This window comes from Protomyctophum bolini, assembly GCF_963924005.1.
Source record: "Protomyctophum bolini genome assembly, chromosome: 1".
In the NCBI taxonomy this organism is placed as follows: Eukaryota; Metazoa; Chordata; class Actinopteri; order Myctophiformes; family Myctophidae; genus Protomyctophum; species Protomyctophum bolini.
This window is the reverse complement of record NC_137862.1, coordinates 23012105-23037323: the sequence shown is the minus strand read 5'-3', so window position 1 is coordinate 23037323 and position 25219 is coordinate 23012105. Positions and strand designations below refer to the sequence as shown.

The 25219-nt window shown below is 43.8% G+C and overlaps 1 protein-coding gene across 1 annotated transcript in view; it reads right to left on the bottom strand.

Annotated features, from left to right (window-relative positions):
* Nucleotides 1-22864: 22864 nt before the first annotated feature.
* Nucleotides 22865-25219, bottom strand: part of nkd1 (NKD inhibitor of WNT signaling pathway 1) — a 56764-nt gene continuing 54409 nt past the window's right edge. Inside the window, exon 10 of the mRNA XM_080757379.1 lies at nt 22865-25171. Coding sequence (XP_080613505.1) covers nt 24561-25171 — 611 coding nt within the window. The 3' untranslated portion in view covers nt 22865-24560. The remainder of the gene's footprint in view (nt 25172-25219) is intronic.

Genomic DNA, 25219 nt, shown 5'->3' with positions numbered 1-25219 from the left:
AAATACTGAACTCAAGTTGTCAGTCTCAGGAAGACAATTGCTTAGTTGTGAGTTATTGCAATTCTTTATTGCGTTGTTTGTCTCGATGAGAGCTAAAAGTGAAATTGGAACATTAAGTTAGGTTGATTGTTGTGGAGGTGTGTACTTTGTCCACCACTGGTAGTAATGCTATAAAGCAATGGAGTCTCTCCACTGACTTGATATATTGAATGAAAAGCTTCGTGTCCAATTAGGCTGGACACTCCAAGAGGCCAGAAAGTCGGCCAGGCACTTTATAAGTGGAAAGCAAGTGAAGTCTTTCATTCAAAGTGGGCGGGTGGTTGCGTCAAGATTCAAGATCGAATTGGCAAGAAGATTAAAGCTTACTGTATATAATCTGAGACCTTTTTTGTGTTGGTAGCATGGAGCCGGTGAACGCCATTGTTGTTTTTATAACATCTTTAACAACCCCACCCATTGTAACTACCACCTTTAATGCACAGTAGTAGGTGCGGATTTGAGATGCGTTTGCACTTTGCAACTTGTGTGCAATATATGCTTGTAGCTTGTGTAATGTCAGAGCTGGGTTATACTGTAGGTACAAACTAGAAACAAAATTGTGCCTGCAGCTCGCCAACACTGTGCAAAGCCACCCGCTTCGGATGTTATCACCCGATAATGACGAGAATGTTCGTAATCAGCATCTTAGAAATACCACCAGTATGTGATAATCAACTCACTGGAAAATCCGGAACTGAAACTATGAGAGCGTTTGCTTTTTGTGTCAATGACTGAGGCGATGTATCTGGTGGCCTTGAGCCACGTGAGGCACCGCCAAGCGAGGCGCTAGCCGAGCGTTGCGACGGCCACCAGACCCGAGTTACATTGTATCAATTCACATGAGCTAGTCTATGCAAACTACTTGCAGTTTTGAATGGTGTAACCGCACTCACAATGTGTCTCAGTGAGTGAACAGGTATGTCCGAACAAATTACTATATTCGAAAAGTCAAACACGTTTATTATTATTATCTTTTTCACCGTGAGTGGCCCGACACATTGAGGTACGCCCTGTGCGATCGTAGTATTGGTACGATAAAAAAACGTGGTTTTGAGAGTGAGTTAAGAATTGTCATGAAGAAATCATGAAGAAAATTAGCATTGAAAAGATAGGAAATTGTTTCGGTACTCCTGTCGCTGTAGTTCAATGTAGTTCACATTCTGTCTGTGCTTTGGTAGTCACATTGTGTGAAAGTGTGGCTACAAAATGACCAGTGTAAACTGTAAAGTGAATATATTGGCCGTGAGGACCATTATTTCGGTACAGTCTTCACACTGCCTCTACCCTCTAAACTCTTCTCGTTCTTGGGTGTGCGACCCTCTTATCCGAGCTGATTGCTCAGACCACACACACTTTGAACTGCAATAGCGGAAATACCGTACGGCGTATTTGAATACCGTCTGAAGCACGAGAAAGTCGCTGTCCTCGTGTGCTGTATGATGTTTAAATCGTGTTTCTTTCTACGTAACAGTATGCCAGAGTAATGTGGCTCCAAAGTAACGTGTCGTTTGACTTTGAATGGATATTTTTGGCGTCTGTAACGCATAACGGAAAGAAAAGCACCAGCACACCATTCCCGGCCGAGCCGCACGTTTGTATATATTGTGAGGTTTGGGTAAACCGTGCGGGTAAAACGTTTGACTATATATTATTATAAAGTATGGCGGATTTCAACCTGTGTTTTGTGGCAGGCACACAGAACTATCTGTTTTTATATTTGGCAGCCTGTAGAACATACCCAGCACAGGCTGGTTGTTAAGAGGGTCTCAACAACCTGGGATGCCCAAAAAGGCTGACATAGTATTGTGCGGTTTCATGAAGACATATTGCCATGATTTTGTGACCGTAACCATAACTGTACCTTTTATTATCCTTGTCTTATCCTTGTCTCTTTTATGTGGACATGAATACGGTATGTGTGTTCGCGCACGCACGTGTGTGTATGTGCGTGCACGACTGCACGTGTGTCAATCAAGAGCTTCTTTGCATTTGGCTTTTCTTTTTCATCTTTTTTGTGGCATTTTTGTGAGTCTGGTTCTCCAGGGCGTGCCTGGCTGCCTGCTGGGGGTTTCTGGGTGCCTCTCTCATGCGCTCAAGGTTAGCATGGCGGAGCGGAGGCCCCCTGCAGAGCGGCGCTGCTGTCTGTCTGTAGATGGCTCCTTACTTGTTGGACATTCATTATCAAACTCCTGTTTGCCGCTTTCATCTGGCGGTGGGCTCGGCGGCTCCTCCACGTAAACTACAGAGGCACCTTGCAGCTTGACATCTCTCCATTCACTCTGTACCTTAAACAGCATGCTGTCACATCAAAGAGCTGCGGCTGCCTTTGATGTTCGCAGGGAAAGAGAGAGCTCCCAATGATCTACCAAAAAAAAGCAATGCAACTTCTTGTCTGCACCTCTCACTCTTTGCTGCTGTCTCTCTACAATGTCCAAATGTCAGAATTCTAGAAATTACTTTTTTTTGGAAATAAAAATGAGATAAATTGATATATGTTCAGAGGTCGATCCAGATAGTCGATCGATAGATCGATTGATCGACCCAGACAGTCTATCTATCCAGACAGTCGATCGATCCAGCCAGTCAATCATGCACTCTAAATAAGAGCATCATGGGCTAAATGACTCAAATATAATTGCCCGTTGTGGCTCATTCTATGTTTGTATACTTTATCTATGGAATGTACAGCTGTGATGTTCTCTAATATTTCATGATAATGTAGCTGTTATTGAAGCTCTTAAATCTCATTCTGACTCATCTCGGCCCCATATGGTGTTCACAAGAAATTATATAAGAAATTGGCAAAATTCTATTTGATGTCTTGTCAGCTACACACACACACACCCACAGCTTGTTTTCCCTTTTCTTATTTACCAAACGGAGGAGATGATTGAATTTATTTCTGTATTGTTTGTATTTGGTTTGATTCTTTGGGGTTGGATTAGTTATAACCATTTTATAGTCTTGTCTTCTCCAGATTCTGTCCAAAAATCCCGCTAATCGTTACACACTATCTCTATAGTCATGTGTTCAAGACGGATCTGTCCAATATTTCATATTCCATCCTAATTGGCTAACATTGGCTTTCAAAGTTTGCAGGATTGGCCCGTTTTTAACAAAAGGCCTCAAATCATGAACGCAGCGTGCAATTTACGTGAAATCTTTCACGGACGTTCCTACTAGGCTGACGAACACATTGGCCTTTTATAGTGCCACCAACAGGTGGATTTTTGCAAAACAATTTTTTGGAACAAAATGCCTCAAATCATCCAATTGCCATCCCAGGGGTAAGAAGAAATGGCACCCTTTTCACATTGGCCTAGCTATTATACCACCACCATGAGGCCACAACCTGAAATGCCCTGGTGAAGACCTGTGCCCCAAGGGGCACTTTATCTCGTTTCATTATTTTTTTATAGGTAATTTAGTTTGTTTGCTTCATCGAGGAGGGTCAATTGAAAAATAGGAAAATGGTCAGAGATTTCTGTGAACATGATGCACTTTTTTTTGCTTCATTTGTTAAAATATCTATTGGTGTAGGAGACATGTCAATCACTCTGGTTGGTTTGATCGGATCACTGGATGAAAGTAGCTTGAATATTAGACCTGTATTTCATAATTCTGGGTATGAGAATGAACTTTTTTAAAGAGATGTATATGATAATCGCCAAATAAATAGGACATTTTGCCTTCTTTATTTATTTGATCTGCTACACCAGAATGTTACGTGTAGCGCTCAAGACCAGCAAGAGTACACATGTTACCAACGAGAATCTGTATGCTGGAATATTCAGGGTGAGCGACAAAATAGAAGCAAGGAGAATGAGACTTGCAGGACACTGCCAAAGACACCAGGAGCTGTCAGCCAGAAAACTGGTGCTGTGAGAACCAACACATGGGCCGTCCCATACTAACATACAGTATGTGGAATTGTGGATGTGCTCAAGAAATATGCAGGAGCACATAGCACCAACGAGCTGGCCAGATGTATGGAGAACCGGGATGACTGGAAGTGACGATGGAAGGCTCGTCTGAGGACGATCTAGAGAGATACAGCTACCATGCTCTCATTGAAAATATCGATGTCGGTGTCGGCTGGTCTGTAGACACAGCCAACGATAATTCTCCTGCCACCATTTGGCAACACTATTTCCATGAAGTGAGATTAAATACACCATCTGAGTTTAGTGACAAGTCTGTTCTATTTATATAACCATACCGGTAGTCCACTCGCATATAAATTCCAAACCCACCAGCAGTTCTCACATCTCTAGTCAGATGGACAGAGTTATAATGGGGGAGCTCATATAAACCTGTCTTCGCTAGCCTGTGTTTCTGTTAATGTAATAACTGATAAATTGTGCTTCAGTGATGGCCCATAATAATATAAGATGGAAAGTGCTAAACAGTAGATTTTCTAATAAATTCCTCTAGTTGTTTCTCAGAATATTATCTACAAGTCTCCTTCATTTGTGGGTTACAGTTAACATAAGTCTATCTATGCAGTGAAGACCAATGTTGGCCACCTCTACTTAGTTCGAAGGGTTTGTAAATCATATTTTCGAAGTTAGTACCGCATCAATTTGTATTCCCATACAGGAAAACGGGATCATCATCATCATATCATCTTCATCATCATACTATCATCACCATCATACTATAATTCAGTCAATGTCTGAATGTCTGTCTGTGTGTCAGAAACACTGCCATAGCTCCTCATTGCCTGCACCAATCACTCCCACCTTTCACACAGGCATTGACCATAATAATATGGAGGTCTTAATGAAGCCCTTTTTTCAATTTAACAAATTATAGATTAATAATGGATTTATTAGTGAATAAAAAATGCAATATCTCACAACGGGTAAGGGCTAGTCAACATAATCAAATGGAAAGTGAGTTGCACATAATGACGGGTCCAAGAATCCCATAACCTGGACTTTAGAGGCAAAACCTTTAGGCATTTAGGACAAGTGTTGAGAGAGTATGAATCAGGCATAGCCTATTGTCAACATTGACCCCTAAACCTGTAAAAGTGCCTAACCCTAACCTGATTATTTTCCTAATTGTAAGCCTGAAACCATAAATTACCATAAAACAAACCATTCATCTTGTGAGGACCCGGGAAATTGTGATCACAATGTCTATTTCATACTTGTGGAGACATTTGTCTCTCACAAGTATGGTAATACAAGTTTGCATGCACACACGCACGCACAGTCCGTATACTGTACGTATAACTACACAAATTCACATAAACACATACCCACCCACACGTGGATGCACATCCTGTACTAGTATTGTGCATCTGTGAATAATCTCCTCCAGTTGTTTCTCTTTTCATCTGACACCACAAACGGCATTTTACAGCATTTCTTTCCAAAAAGGATTTTCGCCTCAAATGACAAGTGTGTTTGTGACAGATGTGGAGAGAGAGATGAGGAGAGAATCAGATGCAAATAGTTTGTGTGCGGTTGCCGCTAAATGATGAAAATATACTTTGGGAAACCAATCTTTATTTCTTCTTTGACGCTGCCATCTTTAATCTGAAGCTCAGTGGAAAGATAGGGGGGAGTCTGTTTGCTGACCATGTGTACTCTGCAGTTTACCTCTGGAAAAAACAGGGCAATGGGTGCACAGGCAAGGACTAAGACTTTATTTATGTGGATTTTGTTGACATTAAGGAAGTATTTAGACAGGTACATGCGTGGTGTATCGAATTTTGAAGACCAGACCCATTGCAAGGTGCTGTACTCAGTAGTCAACCGTAAGCCATTCCAGCCTATCAAAATGGGCAGGGGTGAGGTTGGTTTGGGGAATGAGGCTAAGTAGTAGCCTGACAAATTTGTTTTGGGAAGTCTGGAGCCTTGTTTTAAGGGCCTGTGGTACATAGTGCATGCATGCATAGTCAAAGAAACCTTGTACAAGGTCACAAGCTGATGTCATGTCATTTACATAATATTATAGGAACAGTAAAGACCCTAGTATGCTTCCTTGTGAAACCTGTTCTCTCCCCTCCAGGTAGGATTGCATCCAGCTCACTGATGGGTAATCAAAATCAATTGCTTTTAACTTATTAATCAGTATGGAGTGGTTTACAGTGTCGAAAGCCTTTTGGAGGTAAATACTGCGGCATGACCATGCCGCAGCATCCACCTTGTGTTTGACGTGTTCACTCAAATAGAGGCATGTGTCAGTGGAGTGGGATGTTCTGATTAGAATTCGTACATTAGTTTTTTTAGTGGCAAGATACTTTTCAACCTGTTCATAGACTATATTTTCCATCACTTTCGAGATGGAGCTAAGAATAGAATTTGCTCCGTAGTTAATTTGCTCCATTTCTTGTGCAGGGGGGTTACTTTGGCAAGTTTGAAATCTTGAGGGACGTGTTTGATGGAGAGGCTTGTTATGTGGAAGATGATTGGATAGAGATATAGAGATGGCTGACTTTGAATTTGGAGGGAATATTGTCATGTCATGCCTTGACAAATATTCTCGGGAGCTTCTAGAGCTCCCAAGGATTGTTATCGTTTTCCTCTGCTTCATTCATTGATAACGTTTATTTTTGCAGATTTGGTCACGGCAGTTTTTTTTGCTTGTTTCGTTGGGTTCGTAGGAATACAACAATTTCCAATCCAACATGGATTAATTTCATACTTTGATGTTTTGTAAAATGACTGGTTTCTCTAAGCTCCTCAAATCAAACGTAATTTCCTGATCAAAAGAGGCAATTAAAGGGGAGTAGTAGCCTAGTGGGATAGAAGCCCTGAAGCAGGGATGCCTGCCTCCATCCAGACCCTGAATAATTCACCCACTTACACTCCATTAAGAACCAGGTTTCCACTACAAACATTACTGTACAGTAAGTTCAGTCCATCCATGTCTGGAAGACGTGGAAAGCAAACAAACGTTTGGAAAACTAACATTAGGCAGCATTTTTTTTGCAAAACACCTGAGCCATCATTGAACAGCAGCAGCAGTGTTACTCCAGAGCTCAACTTAATGATGGCTCCTTTCTGCTACCTTTGACCACCACCTGCATAATTTCAGGTGGGTTGGGGAGGAACTTTCTTAGCGGTGTACACCGTCTGAAGTGGAACTTTATCTGAAGAAAATGTTGAAAACCACAGTCAAACCGTGTGTGTGTGTGTGTGTGTGTGTGTGTGTGTGTGTGTGTGTGTGTGTGTGTGTGTGTGTGTGTGTGTGTGTGTGTGTGTGTGTGCAATGCAGAGATGATTATCTGAATGTTTACTGTATTTGATTTGATTTATTTGGCACAAAGTAATAAGTATACAAAAAGTAAAAACATTAGGTTACATACGTGACGTCATATACTGTATAAAGACTGAGCATATAGGGAGGCGGAGTCTCACTCAGAACGAGTTATTCTGGTGGCCATTTTCCTGGGCTAGTAGGCTGCCTGCTAGGCTACATTTTCCAGCTTCACTGTGTAGACACACACACACACACATATATATATATATATATATATATATATATATATATACACACCATTGGAATAAATAATTAAATAAACACTGTGGATTGGATGTCAGATGACAAAATAACATAACCTTCAACATTCAATTTCACTTCATGTCCACACTAAGATACCGTAAGTGGTCACTAGTCACATAATCCAATTCCACAGTAACAGCCATGTTTTTGTCATGTGTTTTCCTACACTGACTGACCTAACTAGAGAAGAAATAATGTTCTCAAACTGTAGAGTGGTGGAACCATGTCATCAAAGCATCGGATGAAAAACGCAGGCAGAGAGATGAACTGACGGTCCCATCAGAGCTGCATTTATTTCAAAGACAGAGTTGCAAAATAGCATAGCTTCCCCGTGGCCTGATGGCCCACGGGAGCGCAGCAAAACTGACCTGACCGTGGTGGCCGGCCAGTCACCACTAGTGAAATACTTACAAGACAATATATACAGTACTTTTGCATCGACAGAGATGAATAATAGGGTGGAGTTAGAGACTTTACATAGAGCCTCACAAAGCCTCACCAGGTGTCGGTTATAGAAGAATAAACAGCTTTTCAGTGTGTGTGTGTGTGTGTGCGTGCGTGCGACGTGTGTGCGTGTGTGCCTACATGGGCGAGTGTTTTAAATATTTCCCCTATGTGTAGACTATTTGCGATCTGCGCAGGATGTGTATAAAATAAATATCTATTTACATGTGTTTACATGCATAGAATGCATATGTAAATACAGTAGGTGTGCATATGTTTGTGTGTGTGCAGAGAGGCTTTGATTAATTCAACCAGTCGTCATCCTATCAGCTTTAGAACAAGCACCATCCCAGGGTATAGAATGTCAACAGTAAAGAGTGCAATTCATTCACCGCAAAATGACTGCCGGGGTCAGACACCCTGAACTTTAACACAGTCAGCCACATCCTTAATTCTATGAACTTGACAATTATTGAAGAGATTTATATTTCTCTCTCTGTACACATAAAAGGCTGCCATGCCAATTAGCTTTAATTCTCTATTTCCCCCCTTCTTTCTTTCATGCTCTTGAGTAGACAGAAGCTGGCATATCGTGCCTGCTTCGGGTGGAAACCTTGCATGTCCAAAAGCATTGCTTTTGTATTATTATTTTAACCTTAACAATTAGAAAATAGTGATAATAGCTGATCTACAAGATGTGTTGTAGCTTGTGTAGCTTGTAGATCTTTCACTATTTTTGTGCGACAGTCTTGTATGATGATGGGAGTTAACTCATTCCCTGCATGGCATAATTTCTCTAGAAGAGTCTGCCTGCCCACAGTGGCATCAATTTGTACTAATCTTCCACAGCATATTTTGTTCTATTGACGATGTAAACACCAAATATTTCAAAAGAAAGAGTCTCTACCTTAATCAGGGAATACAGTGTGTCACCGTAATTTTATTGGCAGTTGAATATAGCTTGTTTTCACCAAAAACGCTGTCTGGAAATAGAAAGTAATACATTTTATTTTTTATAAAGCGTACAACATTAGCCTGGACCGGCAGGATATATTTTATATTTCCAGGTGTACTCTTATTACTGGTACTTTTAATATGTATACTTTTAGGGGAAGTTCTCAATAAGCCTTCTGGCTTCTAACTTCACCTTTTTTTACCTGCTAATAAATAAAACTCTTCTTCGGAAGTCCTAGGATCGCTCACAGGTTGCGGAAGAGTGGCCTCTATATCATAAACACTGAACAACCAAATGACAAACCAATTGCCAATGGCAATCTGTGCCTTGGATTGAAATGATGAATATATTCGTCAATGACAGTGAATTCATTTTTAAAATGAGTTGAATGATGGAGATACAAGGTTTCCACCCGACAGCAACGATATTGTGATCATTTGCATTATCCAGACAGAACATGCTTTGAAGTTGCAAGATACTGTTAAAAAAAGGAGACCCACTTATCCTGCATGAAAAACATGTTCAAAGCCCATAAATTCTCCGGAACAGATGTACATTATCACTGGGATCTGCTTTTTCTTTGCTCTTTGCTCCTCTATTGGTAATGGTCTATACCTCATGTCCCCTTCATCTCTGGCGTTTAGCATCTCTCCTCTACAGAAGCTCATACCCCGCTGGGCCAATCCGCACTTCAAAGCCTCTCTGTCTATACTGGAAACAAAGCAACAAACACATTCATGGCATATCCGTTCATTTTTCCCATTATTTATGTCAACTAGAGCGGTGCCAATTGGGCAGATGCAAGTTGGAAATGCATGCCTCACCCAGTTATTATGTCCGTGTCCTTTTTATGCCCATGGAGTTCTTTGTCAGGCATGCACATGCCCAAATATGGAGTCTATGCAGAGGTCAGAACATCGAAGTGATGTCAGAACAGGCCAGCTGCATTATGCCTGCAGATGTCAGAACATCAATGTTCCTTGTCAGGCATGCCCAAAATCCAAATATGGAGTCTGTGCAGTGATGGCAGATGTGTCCCATTTTATGCCCATATATGGAGTTCTTTGTCAGGCATGCCCAAATATGTAGACTGGCCCAGGCAGAGGCCTTTTGTGGCAGTTCTGGACAACCGGGCACTGCACTCCCTGTGGCGGTGTGGAATACGTGTGTCAAATTTGAAGTCGGTGGGGCGAACCGTTCTCGAGTTACGTGGATTTCAGTGTAGTTAGATATATATCCTTGCTTTTTTACTACTGACACTTTCATTTCCCAACAAGTCCATTGTCTCTAAATTAAAATGTATATTTGTGTATACATGTATGTGCATGCACTCATATACAACTAATAAAAACGAAAATAATAATATAAAAATGTGCAAAAAAACTAATAATAATAATTGCCTGTCCTTTTGCCTGTCCAATCTCTCGGAGGCCCGACCATGTCACAATTCATTAAGATGGTGGTTGTCTTTTTGTTTTCTTTTTCTACTTTATTGCTTATTTTTCTGTACTATTCTTTTACATTCAAATACTGGCCAGTGCGACGTTGAATTACTGTAAGTCACTCGCAATACACTTTTGTGAACGTGTACTGGCAATATGACATTGCCCACAGATGGACAGATCCTGTAAGGGGTGGGGGGAGGGCAAGGGGCACAGAAATGTAAACAAGAAAAAAGAAAATGTTGACTATTTTGACAATACTGCTGAATGTCATTAAGTGCTATTCAATAAAAAATAAAAGAATGACAGGGGGGAAAAAAATCTCTTTAAGTTCTTAATTGTATTTAATTGACTGCGTTCATTAACTAATGATACTTAAGGGGAGTTAGTTGATCAGTAAGTTGCTGTTGCACTTGAATTATGGAGTAGGACCAGTTCAAGCTGGGAAGAAGAAGACGTTCTAGAAAAATGTAACCTCTCTTTAGCAACCAGTTAGTCAATGAATAAATACATTCACTGACAAGATAGTCCATCCGAAACAAAATCCTCTACATTATCGCTATCCGTTTTTAACGATTCCCGTTCTGTAATGATTCTCTCTTAAGCTGGCCGCATACTCCATTTGTAGGTGACCTTATCACCCTTTAGGTGATGGAGGTTAGTAAAAACAGATGTTTGGATAAAAGGTGAGTCGTTTATCACCACGCCTTCAGTGACGTCATGTAGTTTGTCCAACCACCGCTGTGAATAGGTTATCGCAAACTATAGCATGCGTGGGCCTTTAATGGTCTGATTCCCTAATGGTTCTCTTTAATTATTCCTATATACAGTATACGTATAACGTAACCTCACTGGTTCTCAAAGTGTGATAGAGGGATCCTCTCTAGGTTACATGAAGGTGTACCCATATAGGGGCATTGTGTATACGCTCTCAGAGTTATGCATGGTGTTCCTTATAAGGTTTTTGAAAAAACAGCAGACATGAAGTGCACATACCATCTCTGACAGTGTGCTTCTGGAAACGGTTCCTAAAATGATGGAACCAATCCGGGTTCCTCCAAATCCTTTATATGTGCTGCAGTCTGCTCACTATACTCTCACACAGTACCTTTGATACAGCTGTGAGAGTTGTCTTGGTGAATTATTGCTACGTGCTCGGTTATCTACTTTTTTAAGAGTAAGTATTATGGGGAAAGAAAATAAGTGTAGCCTTAAAAAACATTGTGCAACTCGGGAACAACTTTAGTTACTTAGTAACTAGCCCTAGTTACTTAGTAACAGGTAACTAAAGTTGTCATTCTAGTGGAGTGAAAAGTATACAATATTGTCCTCATTACTTACTTTGTAGAAATTGATACTTATTACAAAAAATACATTAACCACTTCATTCCTATACTTTGGCTATTGTATTTGAAAATAGCAGATCTACAAGCTCACAACAGGTCACGTTGTGAGCTTGTAGATCTGCTATATTGAATTGTAGAATAGATATTGACTATTGTTACAAAACATACATTAATCATTTCATCCCATACTTCGGATGTTTTTGATGTTATTTGTATTCATTGTATACCTTTTGAAAACTAGTATATTTTCATGCCAATACTTTTGTACTTTTACTCAAGTACATTTTTTAATACCGGACTTGTACTTGTAACAGACTATTTCTACATTAGGGTATGGTATTGTATACCTTTACTTAAGTACAAAATTTGAGTACTTCTTCCATCACTGCATGGCTAAGTCAAGTGCATGCCATGGCTGCAGTTAGAGGCTAGGGCCAGGCAATACTTTTTTACTCTTGCAATAAAACTGAACATAAGTGCTAGCAGAAGCAATAAAATGAGAACAGAAAATAATTAAATTAAGAAAATGATGTGGTAAAAATCAACTAAAGTAAACAGTTTACCCTGTTACCTCATCAGAATTCTGGAAGGTGGATATAAATTAACCCACTGGACATAAATTACATAGCAGTAATACACAATTCAAAATCTCTGGATTTTGACTAACCTTTGACCTTTAACCCTGAAAAAAGTAAGTAATGCCTGTAATATTTATTTTTGTGATCATTAGAATGTCTAGAACATGTTTTAATTATTATATTATCATAGGCCATATAGTGTACGGACTGATACTTGTTATAATATTTCCATATAAATAGACATTAGGGGTTTCTTTTGCTACGCAGAGAACAAATTAGTATTTTTTTAATGTCGATTGAGAGGAATATTCTCAATTTAAATTAACATGAATACTTTCAGCGCCATTGCCGTTGATTAATGCCAATTGAAGCCTAATTAAAACGGTTAAGACTGTTGTTCTTCACACTCCCTGCACCTGCACGTGCTCTCTCTGCTTTACTCTAGTGAACATCTCGTTATCAGTAAAGCAACCTCCTGCTGCCTCCTGCATTATGTGAAATTCAAAACAGGTGGTACGCATGGGCCATTCTATTCAACGAGCAATTCCAAACTCCAACAAAAAATCACCTGCAAGGAATTTATTGACAGGAAGTAGCTCATAACATGTCTACGGTGGATTTTTATGAAACAAACAATTTGCAGATAGAGGATAATTCAAGCTTTTCGTACAGCTGCAATGTTGGTGACTGCATGGTTGGTGACCGAATATCGCAGTTAACTATGGAATCGTGCATTTCCCGTCAGTCAGTCAGTCAGTCAGTCAGTGTATCACTCAAAATCACCATACATGGGGAAAGCCCTCATATATGGTGCCCAGGATGGAAATCCCTGATGTCATAGTAAATGCGACTTGCTGTCGTAATTAAGGCCTGGCCCTACCTGGGTCCTCATCAAACCCTGCTGCCACCCTTAGATCTCCATATATGGAGCTGACCTGTTCTGACATTCCATATGAAACCCTGTATGCGACGTGTTATAGGTCGAGGTCACTTCTCGCCCTCGGGCATCTTTCTGGTTTAATACAATCAGATAGGACTTTTCTTTTTGGATGAATGGGCTGTCAATGGGGAAATTACACCCAGGGGCTCCATCTTGCTATCCCTTATCCCTGATAAAAAATGGCAAATAAGTTTAGGGATAAGCGCGGTAAGGGGTGGCAAGGTATAGCCCCCAGTTACCACCTTGCAAGCCAGATGGCTGTATGAGGATCAGAGCCAGGTCCAGCTGTATGTGGTCCGCTCATGTGACGCCATTCGTAGTGTAGATGCCTATATGAGAATGCCAAATTATAACATAGTTCACTTTTTTTTCTGAATTCCCAGCAATTAAAATGATCTGTTGCCCTGTCTTTAAATCGACCTTTATGTAAGTACGGTAGTTCATTTGCTCTGCTGTGCTGTTGGAGGGCAGGACAGCACCATGACTGATGGTGAGTTGTGTTTGGATAGAGGTCATTTGTCACAATGGTACCAATCAAAGGAGATGCATGGCCATGCTTATTTAATACGATTTGGAAGCAAACGGCATGTTGTGTTGCCACGAGGCAGACGCTGCCGCAGGAGATAAGCTCAGATGCATATTGTTACTGTCCGGTGGAAACCTCATACATCCATTTTCTTTTTCTTTTTTTCATAGATACAGTAAGACATTTTCATACTACATTGTCACACATATTTTAGCCTAATTTGGCTAAAAATATACTGTCGATGTTGAGGCTATATAGGACCTAATGAACACTTTTTCACGATTGGCTGTCTCTAGCGCTTCTAAGCCAATGGGAGATAAAACCCATAGTCTTTTATTATGTGTCTTTACTCCAGCGCTGAAACTGTAGGCTTGAGCTTGCTGCACCTGGCAGTTATGACGTGAGTCATTCTTGTTTTTTTTATGAATATTGATCTTTTTATCAATATTAGCAAGAGCTATTTTTCCCTTGTCGTTTCCTGTAAAGTAACAGTTTTGGACATACAGGGTTTCCACTATGTTATGAAAGCGTGTTCACGTCTAGAGCGTGACTTGTTTGGACCAGCTGTACGTGGTCAGCCAGACTGGCGTGTCCTCTGTGACTACACTGGTTGGATGGAAAGTAGCCTTCTCCACACACACACACACACACACACACACACACACACACACACACACACACACACACACACACACATGTACTCTCTCTAGGGGCACACACAGATTGACACTAGGTGGTGCTAGAGCACCTGCCCTTTTGCCCTCTAGACAGCAACATGCCCTTTGGGAAATTAGTTTTTTTGTACAGTTTGTTCATTTTACTTTTGTTTTATACAGTGTACAGTATGTGGCCCGTGGTGACATTGATCAATTCTGGATTAAAAGCTTCTAATAGCCTATATTATTTATGCCTCAAAATCTATAAGGCTTCCGCCACTACGTTTGGCCCTCGCACAAACACACAGGCACAGACACAAGCACGCACACACCGTGTATGCCCACATCAAATGCTACATCAGAACATAAACATGCGCATCACTATATGTGATGCTGCAGTCAAAAGTACATTTTATCAAGTACGGTACTTAAAGGACAACTTTTCAACCTATCTAATAGGTCCTTACTAATGTTCATCATAAAATGCCACAATTTTCTTCTTCTTGGTCTGTGTCTCATGGGAGGTCTGTGGGCAGTTCAGAAATCCGTCCACTGGTGACATCATCGATGGGGAATCCAAGCTAATAGAAACTGCAAGCTTTATATTCCTGAAGAGTTGCAATTCGTTAATGGAAGCCAATAATCTAAATATGTTTTGTTTAAAAAAAAAAGTCTGCCTAATGATGGTGTCACTGGTGGACGGGTTTCTGAACTGCCCACAGCCCTCCTATGAGATACAGACCCAACAGCACCACTCAGTTCAGACGTATATATATATATATATATATTTTTTGGCAGTCTCAAAAGACACAGCAAGAGATAAATGACAGTCAGAGAAAAACATCTTCCCCCACCCGACACCGTCTTATGACGGATACAATTTATATCATAAATTGAGCATATATTATGTAGGGGTTGGCACGGTGCAGATAGCACAGTGAAGATAGCTTGACATAATTCGTTTTCATAAATAATAAGCCTTATTCCTTCTACATTATACTGGTTTAACAGTCCGCACACTATATACATCAGTAAAACAAAAAAAAGTAGATAATAATAGAATGTTGTGTTCTTACAAAACAACTTAGTGGTGGAATACACATAAAAATGTCTCGTCTCTAAATACTGAAAATCTCATAAAAACAGAAAAAATATGGTCTGTTCAAGCCACAGGGAATTGCATTGTATGACAGCTCAAAAATGACATAGCCTATGCCTACCCCCCCCCCCCCCCCAAAAAAAAAGTGACACCCACTTTTACATCGCTATATGCCAAATACGGAAAAGAATATGGTAATGGTCAAACTTTTAATGTATTTTTATGGGTTAGGGTTAGGGTTAGAAAACAAAACAAAAAATTAAAGAATAGTTACTGATTTTTATACTGCAATGGGGAAGAAAATAGTGTTTTTAAATGTGAATCTTCATTTGTACTCTTGGGAGTGTCCTTACATAGGCATATTTCCTGACACCACACTAAGCTAAGCCACACTTCATCTGGCTGGGATGATGTATGCCAGTAGTTCTCAAATGTTTTCATGCCAAAGACCCTATACTGTATATGTATTTGACTTGATTGATATGTATTTGACCACGAACACACATCTGAGCCTGCAGGGCCCCCTATAGAAGAGAATATTTATGTTAAAAAAGAAGAAAACTCAATAGTTCTTAGCCCAAGATCCAAAAGAGAAATTGTGGACGGGACCCCTCTACAAGCTGAGCTCACATCTATTTTCACTACTAAAAGACTAACTGTCTTTATACTTTATTTTTATTTTTTTGTAAAAACAAATCCTTTGAAATGAGCAAAATATAAATAAATATATATTTACTCGTGAGTCGCAACCCATTAAAATGGGATGGTTTACCAGGACCTGGTTCTATGGGCATTAGGCAGTAGACCACACTGAGCACATGCTGTCATTAATCTGCCCGATGTGATGATGTTCAGTAGGCCATGTGACGAAGGCAGAGGAGAGTGTGACTAAAGCCAGAACTAAAAGCACAATCCTCAGCTAGTGCCTTGAGAAGCAATGTATCACTGCATGTCTACACTTCCTCAGCCCCCCCACCCCTTATCGTGTAATGGGGCCTTAAGACTTTTACACCTAAAGGTGTGCAGAACCCCCCCCCCCACACACACACACACGCACGCACGCACGCGCACACACGCACACACACACACACACACACACACACACACACACACACACACACACACACACACACACACACACACACACACACACACACACGCCGTGTCTAATTGGACCACCCTGAAGGGGATGGCCTTTAGGCTATCCATTAATCCAACCAGTGGGGTCCATTTTCACAGTGTTAAGACTAGCGAGAGTCAGGTGCGGGCATCAACACCCCAGTGTGTGTGTGTGTGTGGTGGGGTTGGGGGGGTAGGGGTTGGACGACATCGACAAAAGAGTTATAGGGTTGCAACTTGCAGCGGGGTTGGAGGAATCTGTTTGGGACTTGGCATCTCTCAAAAGCTGTGTGTGTGTGTGTGTGTGTGTGTGTGTGTGTGTGCATGCGGTTTGGGTTACGATACAGCTGTGACCCCCCCCCCCCCCCACACACACACACACACACACACACACACACACACACACACACACACACACACACACACACATTGCCTGAAAGGCTCCCATGAGAGGGCTCATCCCCAAGGACTATTTTTTGTTTTGTTTTTAATGTTTTTATTTTGCCATTATTATATATTTTTTATGGAGGGACAGACAGTAGGCTGACAGGAAATGTGGAGAGAGATGGGGGGGTGACATGCCGCAAAGGCCGTCGGGATCGGGAGTCGAACCCGCGGCACACTGCCAGACTCTATTACCAGCCAAGGAGCCTGGACCGCTGAGCCACAGCCCAGGCCATCCCCATGGAGTTTTGCCCCTGCTGAGAGAAGACCCAGCAGGGTCTGCATGGCATCCTGTCCGGGGACTGCCCATGAGTCAGACCTGCGTGGCCGGTTAAGACTCACCCGTGCTGCAGGTTAAGACTCACCAGTGGCTTCCTGTGTGGTTAGGGTTAGGTTAGGGTTTGCGATGGTGTTAGTTCAGAAGTATAGAACTATGGTTGCACTGCAGAGGAGATGCTCTGAATGAGCCCTTAATTCTTTCCCTTAATGGAAAACATGTGACTAGGCCAATGTGGAGTACCTGGCACACTTTACACTGTGTCACACCTGCATGTACAGCTGGGCTGGGACTCACGCCACATGCTTGGAGAAAGTCAAATTCTAGAATATCACCTGCCATTAATTGATAAACTGGCAGTTTGGTGGAGGTGGCAGCATTTACAGGAAGTGTTGCACGACGACGGGGTGGTTTAGCAATATTCCACATGCCATATAGGTGGCACTCTCACCTTCATGGTAATTAAGACCCTGGTTCCCAAAGGGCACGGCCAGGCACTGAGGAGCTTTCATGGGGTACCAGCAAAATGAGAAACAGTTTAAAACACTTACCCTATTTTATTTTTAAGAATCCTTTTTGTTATGGTGGTCCCTATAGCTGGCACGACTTATTTTCAAGCAGCGGCCAAAAATGTATAAATGTGGAGGTCATTGACATGAAAATGCATGAGAGGCACTGTGGTAAGCAAAACGTTGCCTGCACGACATCCTGGGCATGACTAATCTATAGCCGGACCAAAGTGACTCCAGTGTCTCTTTCCTTCCTGTCTCCAGTGCACTGGAACAATGGAGCTTATCGTGGTCACTGCTGGCTCAGCCAGGCCACTGCTGTAGGGGTGATACCACTGACAGCAGGCTTGGAGTGGTGGGTATTGCAGTAGGGGAGGGGTGGGGGGTGCCGAGGCAAAATTAGTATAGGCTACTTTGGCTATTCGAAACTACTGAATTTGAATCCTGAAGATAAGGCACCGTTTTGGACCCGGCAGATTCCACCCGGCAGAGAAGATATCAATTGGTGGCCTTTTACATGAAATAGTTTGAGAACCATTGATCTAGGACCCAACCGTTGTGGGGAGACCATGCAGACACCACCAGCATTTTTCCTGCCATTGACGACAGATGACGGACACATTCCACAATGCATCCTAGCTAGGTAGCACAGAGCACTATGCCAACATGTAAGCTGGCTGGTTGGCTCATGCACCGGTGGCCATGCCCAGGCTGTCGCAACAACCCCCCCCCCCCCCCCCCCCAGCACAGAAATGAGTTATGGGTCGGCTGGAGACTGCGGGCCGGGCCTCAGTGTTATCCAGCACCAGAGGAATGAGACAGCTGAATGAGACCCCTTCACGTCACACACACACACACACACACACACACACACCCTCAGAGCCCCTTTTGGCAGAGCACTCACTCAGGACACGGGACACATGGCGGCAGGGTGACAGAAATGATAACAGCTGGGAGACAGTAGGATGCCATGGGGGACACACAGTGGTCATGTGTCCACAGGCCAGTCCTATATAGGTAGAGGTAGACTCACAGAGCTGCTCAGACTAGCATGGGAGCAATGGGAGCCTTAAGCCTAAAGGATGTGGCAATTGTGGCATAAGGCTACTAAGAAACGTTGCAGAACGAACGCGTTTTAGTCGCTGTGATGTGTGGCTTTGTGTGTCTATGTGGGCCAAAACGGCATCATCATGATATAAGGCACCGCTCACTTACATGTGATTATTATTTTTTTTTTTACCACAGATCTTCGCTGTTTGTTTACTTTCTTTTGTTTTTTGTTCTGGTGTCAGAAACAGTGGACATAGTAGTGTACTCTCAGTCTCTCTCCATTAGTTGTCATCTGTTTCTGGTTGTTTGCACCTCCTAACCTCTCCAGCTACCAGTTCACCTATAAACTGTCCATGGTATACAGTATGCCTACTGTATGTTGTTGACGGATTGCGGAAATAATAAAATCACGAGCAAATCGTGGGTCTCCCATTTACATGTGATGTTTGGCTAGCAGGTATTTGGCTAGGTTCTGGGAGATGCATGATTTGCCGAACTTTATGGGACTACTTTTATTTATATACTATAGGATTGGTGCATTAACAATTTGTAATACATTACATAATTATGATATAATCACTATTGTTAACAATAGAATGTTAGAGGGGTGTTGTTCATTTAGCGTAGTTTTTGACTGTTTTTCTTGTCTTTTTTAATGCAGGTTGTGTAGTTTGTTATTGAAAAATCATTTAAAAAATTGCCAAACTGAACGTCAGCAAAGCACTTCTGAAGTTGTCTTGTTCTCATTGAGGTTTTTTGAGTACGATGCTGCAGGCGCGACATTCAAGCTAACCATGCAATGTGTTAGCCTCGCGTTGCGATACTAATATACCACTGCGCTAATCCGCCTCGGGGCATATGCATATGCAATAGGGGCGGGTGAAGTGTGGCTGCGCCAGGCTAGCAATGTGTGACACTGTAAAGCTTGAAAATAATGTTTGCAAAATTAGGTTTTATAGTTCTCTGCTCCAATCCTAGACATGTAGGGCACTGCTGGTTGTCCCTATAGAACACAAATCTAGCTCTAGTCTGAGTGCTTGCAGGACCACAGCTGAGAACCCCTGCCTTGGGGTGCGTTCGGAAATGTGCACCGGGAATGTGGTCAGTTTGAGTGTGGTGGGCGGTGACCACAGCTGTGACGCATTCACACGAATCACACCGGACAACCCCAGCTTCAGGGTAGGGTCGCTCAGTGCAGGCACTCGGCACACCCGGTGCGCAGCGCACTGGATTTTCAACACACCGAGTGCACTGAATAAACGAACGACAAGAGAGTTCAGGGCGCATTTCCGAACGCACCCTTTGACACGGGTTCAAAACGCCTTTCTAAACCCCTTGTGCTTTGTTGACCATGCAGCGTCCCCAACCGGTCTGTAGCCAGGCCTACTTGTCTCCACCCCCACTCGCCTTCTAAAGCTCACAACGTGTTAAGGCCTATTCATAGTCTGGATTTTCGGTGATGAGGTGACCACCACTCCGGTGGTGAGCTGACCACCGGAGCTGAAATAACATTGAGCGGTGGTGAGTAAAAACAGAGAGAAGGGCTGGAGCGGTGGCGGTGGTTTGCTCTTCACCGCGGCTTGTGACGTCATGTTGTAGTTCGGTGGTCACCTCACCACCGAAAATCCAGACTATGTATGAGCCTTTAGGGTTCATGTGGTTAACCTAGGTGTCTAGAAAATGACCACGGACCACATGCTTTGAGTATTACATTACATTGTTCATCCTTTTCACCTACAATATATGACTGTGTCAGCGTGTGACTGCAGGGACAGGCCAAGCCTCAGTGTTCAATGAAGAGCCTCAGCCACAGGAGCGGTGAGGTCAGGTTTTCAAACAGCAGAACTTCTTTCTGTGGGATATTATTTCATTTTGTAGCTCATGGATGTGAAAAGCAGAGCAGGCCTGGTCTGTGCACTTATGGGTCAGCTATTATTATTTGAAACGGGGAAAGGGGTGCTCTATGGTAGAGCCCTGCATCGGGAGCTGGAGCCCACGGTACCCGCGGGACCAAATGCAAATGTTGCTGGCGTGGGCAGTATTTAAATACCTGCGGACGGGAACAGGTGGTCAAGATAAAACCAGCGGAACTTATATTTTTCTTCACTTTAGCAAGATAAGAACATACTTTCCCCGTGGAGTCTCACTGTCTTTCTGTAATAAAGTCCAGACATCTTCAGGCACGCTCCCAAAGTGTGTGCATGAGCACACCCCGCAGGCACGGAACGGGAGCGCGGCCGCATCATTAGTAATCAAAGTGACTATGAGAACTTAAGTATTTAGATATTCTCCGTTCTAAACCCCTTTTTGCTTTTCCCTGTGTGCTGTTCACCTTATTATTGCTGTGAAACAAAACACAAGGATGAGTAGGCCTACAATATTTTATAACCATCATCAGCACGGCACCTATCCCTTTCTTTCTCTCTCTCTCTCTCTCGTTCTCACGGCTCACGCTCACAATTTAAGCATAATAGAGCACCGAAGTCTGACGTCAATATCGGTAGAGGGCACAAATCCACAGTTCGTGTACTTTTCGCCTCATATAAGAACTGTGTTTGAAAAATGTCATGGTTTAGCAGGACTAAACGATATCATTGCGGGATGGTGCGGAAGTAAATGGGACTTAATTTTTATTTGCGGGCAGGAGCGGCGGACAGTCGGTCACTGCGGGTGGTCAAAGAATGAAATCATTGCGAGAGCGGGCAGAAATAGTCCGAAATCCAACGGGAGCAGGCGAGAGTGGGATTAATAAAACACTCCCGCAGGGCTCTAGGTATGGACTAATTAGTGTGGTTCTTGAGTAAATATACATAATGTTTTTCAGTTTTCTTTATTATTATCATCATTATTATTTCAAAGGTTATCAACAATGTCTACAAATTTAAAATAATATTTGAAATAAAAATAATTCTAAACTTTTTCAAAATAATTACATGAAAAATAAATAAATAAAAGAAATTCCATAAATTAAAATAAACACAACTTGTATTATAAGAAGTAGTGAAAATAGCAGATCCAGGAGATGGTAGATATGCTATTTTCACTATAGTGTGTGTCCTGGGGAGAAGACGGTAAATGTATCTTTTGGGTCTCGAGCTAAAACGTTTGGGAACCACTGCTTCATGGCACTGCATGGTTCTCAAAGAGGGGAGCCCCAAAGGTGGTCCCCAGGGGCGTCCCTGCTAAATGAGGAACCCCAGGGGTCCTTGAAGGAACCCCAGCGGTCCTTGGAGGAACACCAGGGGGTCCCAGTAGAGGGGAACCCCAGGGGTCCTTGGAGGAACACCAGGGGGGTCCCAGCTAGGGGAACCCCAGGGGTCCTTGAAGGAACACCAGGGGGGTCCCAGTAGAGGGGAACCCCAGGGGTCCTTGAAGGAATACCAGGGGGGTCCCAGTAGAGGGGAACCCCAGGGGTCCTTGCAGGAATACCAGGGGGGTCCCAGCTAGGGGAACCCCAGGGGTCCTTGAAGGAACACCAGGGGGTCCCAGCTAGGGGAACCCCAGGGGTCCTTGAAGGAACACCAGGGGGGTCCCAGTAGAGGGGAACCCCAGGGGTCCTTGAAGGAACACCAGGGGGGTCCCAGTAGAGGGGAACCCCAGGGGTCCTTGAAGGAACACCAGGGGGGTCCCAGTAGAGGGGAACCCCAGGGGTCCTTGCAGGAATACCAGGGGCGTCCCAGCTAGGGGAACCCCAGGGGTCCTTAAAGGAACACCAGGGGGGTCCCAGCTAGGGGAACCCCAGGGGTCCTTGAAGGAACACCAGGGGGTCCCAGCTAGGGGAACCCCAGGGGTCCTTGAAGGAACACCAGGGGGGTCCCAGCTAGGGGAACCCCAGGGGTCCTTGAAGGAACACCAGGGGGTCCCAGCTAGGGGAACCCCAGGGGTCCTTGAAGGAACACCAGGGGGGTCCCAGTAGAGGGGAACCCCAGGGGTCCTTGAAGGAACACCAGGGGGTCCCAGCTAGGGGAACCCCAGGGGTCCTTGAAGGAACACCAGGGGGGTCCCAGTAGAGGGGAACCTCAGGGGTCCTTGCAGGAATACCAGGGGGGTCCCAGTAGAGGGGAACCCCAGGGGTCCTTGCAGGAATACCAGGGGGGTCCCAGTAGAGGGGAACCCCAGGGGTCCTTGAAGGAACACCAGGGGGGTCCCAGTAGAGGGGAACCCCAGGGGTCCTTGAAGGAATACCAGGGGGGTCCCAGCTAAATGAGGTTGAAACACTTGAGACCCATTCATTTTGTTTGCCTTTTTTTCCCCCTGGCACATTTTCGTGAACCACTGCTTTATAGCATTATAGATATTTATATATTAAAAAGGAGACTGAGAATGATGTTTGTGTTTAAAAAAAAAAGAAAGAAAACAAAAATACATTAAAAAATAGACTCCTAGTGGTCTTACAAAATGTAGGCATGGAGTTTAACAAACAAACAAAACGTTGCAGATTGTGAATACAAACATATCACATTATCAATAAAGCTTATATAAAGTTGATAACAACAATATATACCGTATGTACAAACAATGTAGGGTCATAAAAGGAACAGATCTTGTCACTGTACATTTGTGGCATTATTATTTTCTTATTTGTGTCGTGAATGCTGATAGAAAGTAATCATAATACCGATATTTAGATTAAAACTAGAGGTAGCAGCTGATTGGGGGTTTCTATTCTCACTAGAAAATAAACTCCATTTTCATTTCTTTATTGTTTTTTGTACTTTTCCTGGTATTATTGCCTGTGTGCTACGAGTCAGATTCTTCATTTGAGTCTTTTAATACTTGCCTGACTTGTCTTGTTTTTAAATACTAACTACACCCATGAGCCCTCTTCAAGTGGTTTACAATGTTGACACAGTTGTCGCAACACCCCTTACACACGTGCACGCGCTCACACATGCACACGGAAAGGCACCCTGCGCGCACACACACTCAATATACAAGTTTCCTTTTATACATACCACACAAGCACTTGTGCTGTCTCGCACGCACGCACACACACACACACACACACACACACACACACACACACACACACACACACACACACACACACTGTGCCTTTTTTTTGCTCTCCCTTCACCTATTCCTTCATATAAAATTTTCCTCTATACATCACAGTCTTTCTGCCTTTTTGAGTCCCTCTTTTCCCCTTCATTACAAACCTTTTGGCTTAGTGGTCTGGAAGGATCGTGGTGCTGGTTTAGAGCCAGCCTTTTAAAAGTCTGTGGGTTTCTTGTGGGATCCAGGGGAGCCAGGGCCAGAGAAACTGCTGGAGTCCAGCTGTCTTCTCCTTCCCCTCCTCCATTAGGCTGCTCTGTATGTAGCACTGAGGCAGGGCTCCTCCTCCCTGCTCCCCACCTGCTCTGCACTGGACTTCACCTCCCATGGTCCTCCTCCCCGGCCTCCCCGTGCATGCCCCCTACAGTGGCCAGTAGCTGCTTTGTCCAAAAAGAAAACAAACAAACAAACAAAACAACGTCCTTTACTACAATCCTGGTTGTACTGTACTGTATACTGTGGAGAGCCTGCTGGATCGGGGTGGAGGCTAGTATGAGTGACGGGATTGGGGGTTTGGGGCTACTAGGTGGTGGAGGCAGGCGGTTGGGTGTGGCGTGGTTGCTTCAGGACTGGTAGAAGTGGTGGTAGTGGTGGTGGTGTTCGTGGTGGTGGTGGTGCTCGTGCCGCTGCACCACCTGCGACAGCCCCCCGCCGCTGCCCCCCTTGTAGAGCAGCACGCCGGGCAGGTCCCTCACCTGCTCCTTCTCCATCACCACAGGCCCAGCCCCCGGCCCCGGGGCCGACAGGGAGCCCAGCACCCGGTAGCCCCCGGCCTCCTTGGACGAGCGCTGCTTGTGCTTGCGGTAGGGGGCGGCCGACTGGTGGTGGTGGGGAGGGGTCTGGCTGGGCAGCACAGGAGGCGGAGGCGCACCTCCTCCTCCTCCGCCTCCTCCTCGGCTCCGCATCACCCGGCCTCCGCTGGCCTGAGCGCCGGTCGGCGTGCGGCCGTGGGTCTTGGGCGAGCGGAAGGCGTGCTTCCCCCCCGAGTCCTGACCGTGACCGCGGGGCCGGGCGTGGCAGAGGCTGTCTGGGACGGCGGCGGCTTCCATGGCGATCTGTGAGCGGCGGTGGTGGGAGTAAGAAGACGGGCCGTTTTCTGGCTCTTGAGACCGAGACCTGGTCTGGTTGGCCGAGCGGGATGGAGGCTCGGCTTTGGCCGGCTCTGTGGTGGTAGCTGCGGTGGAGACAGGGGAGAAAGACAAAAAGTCAATGCACAGTTGCA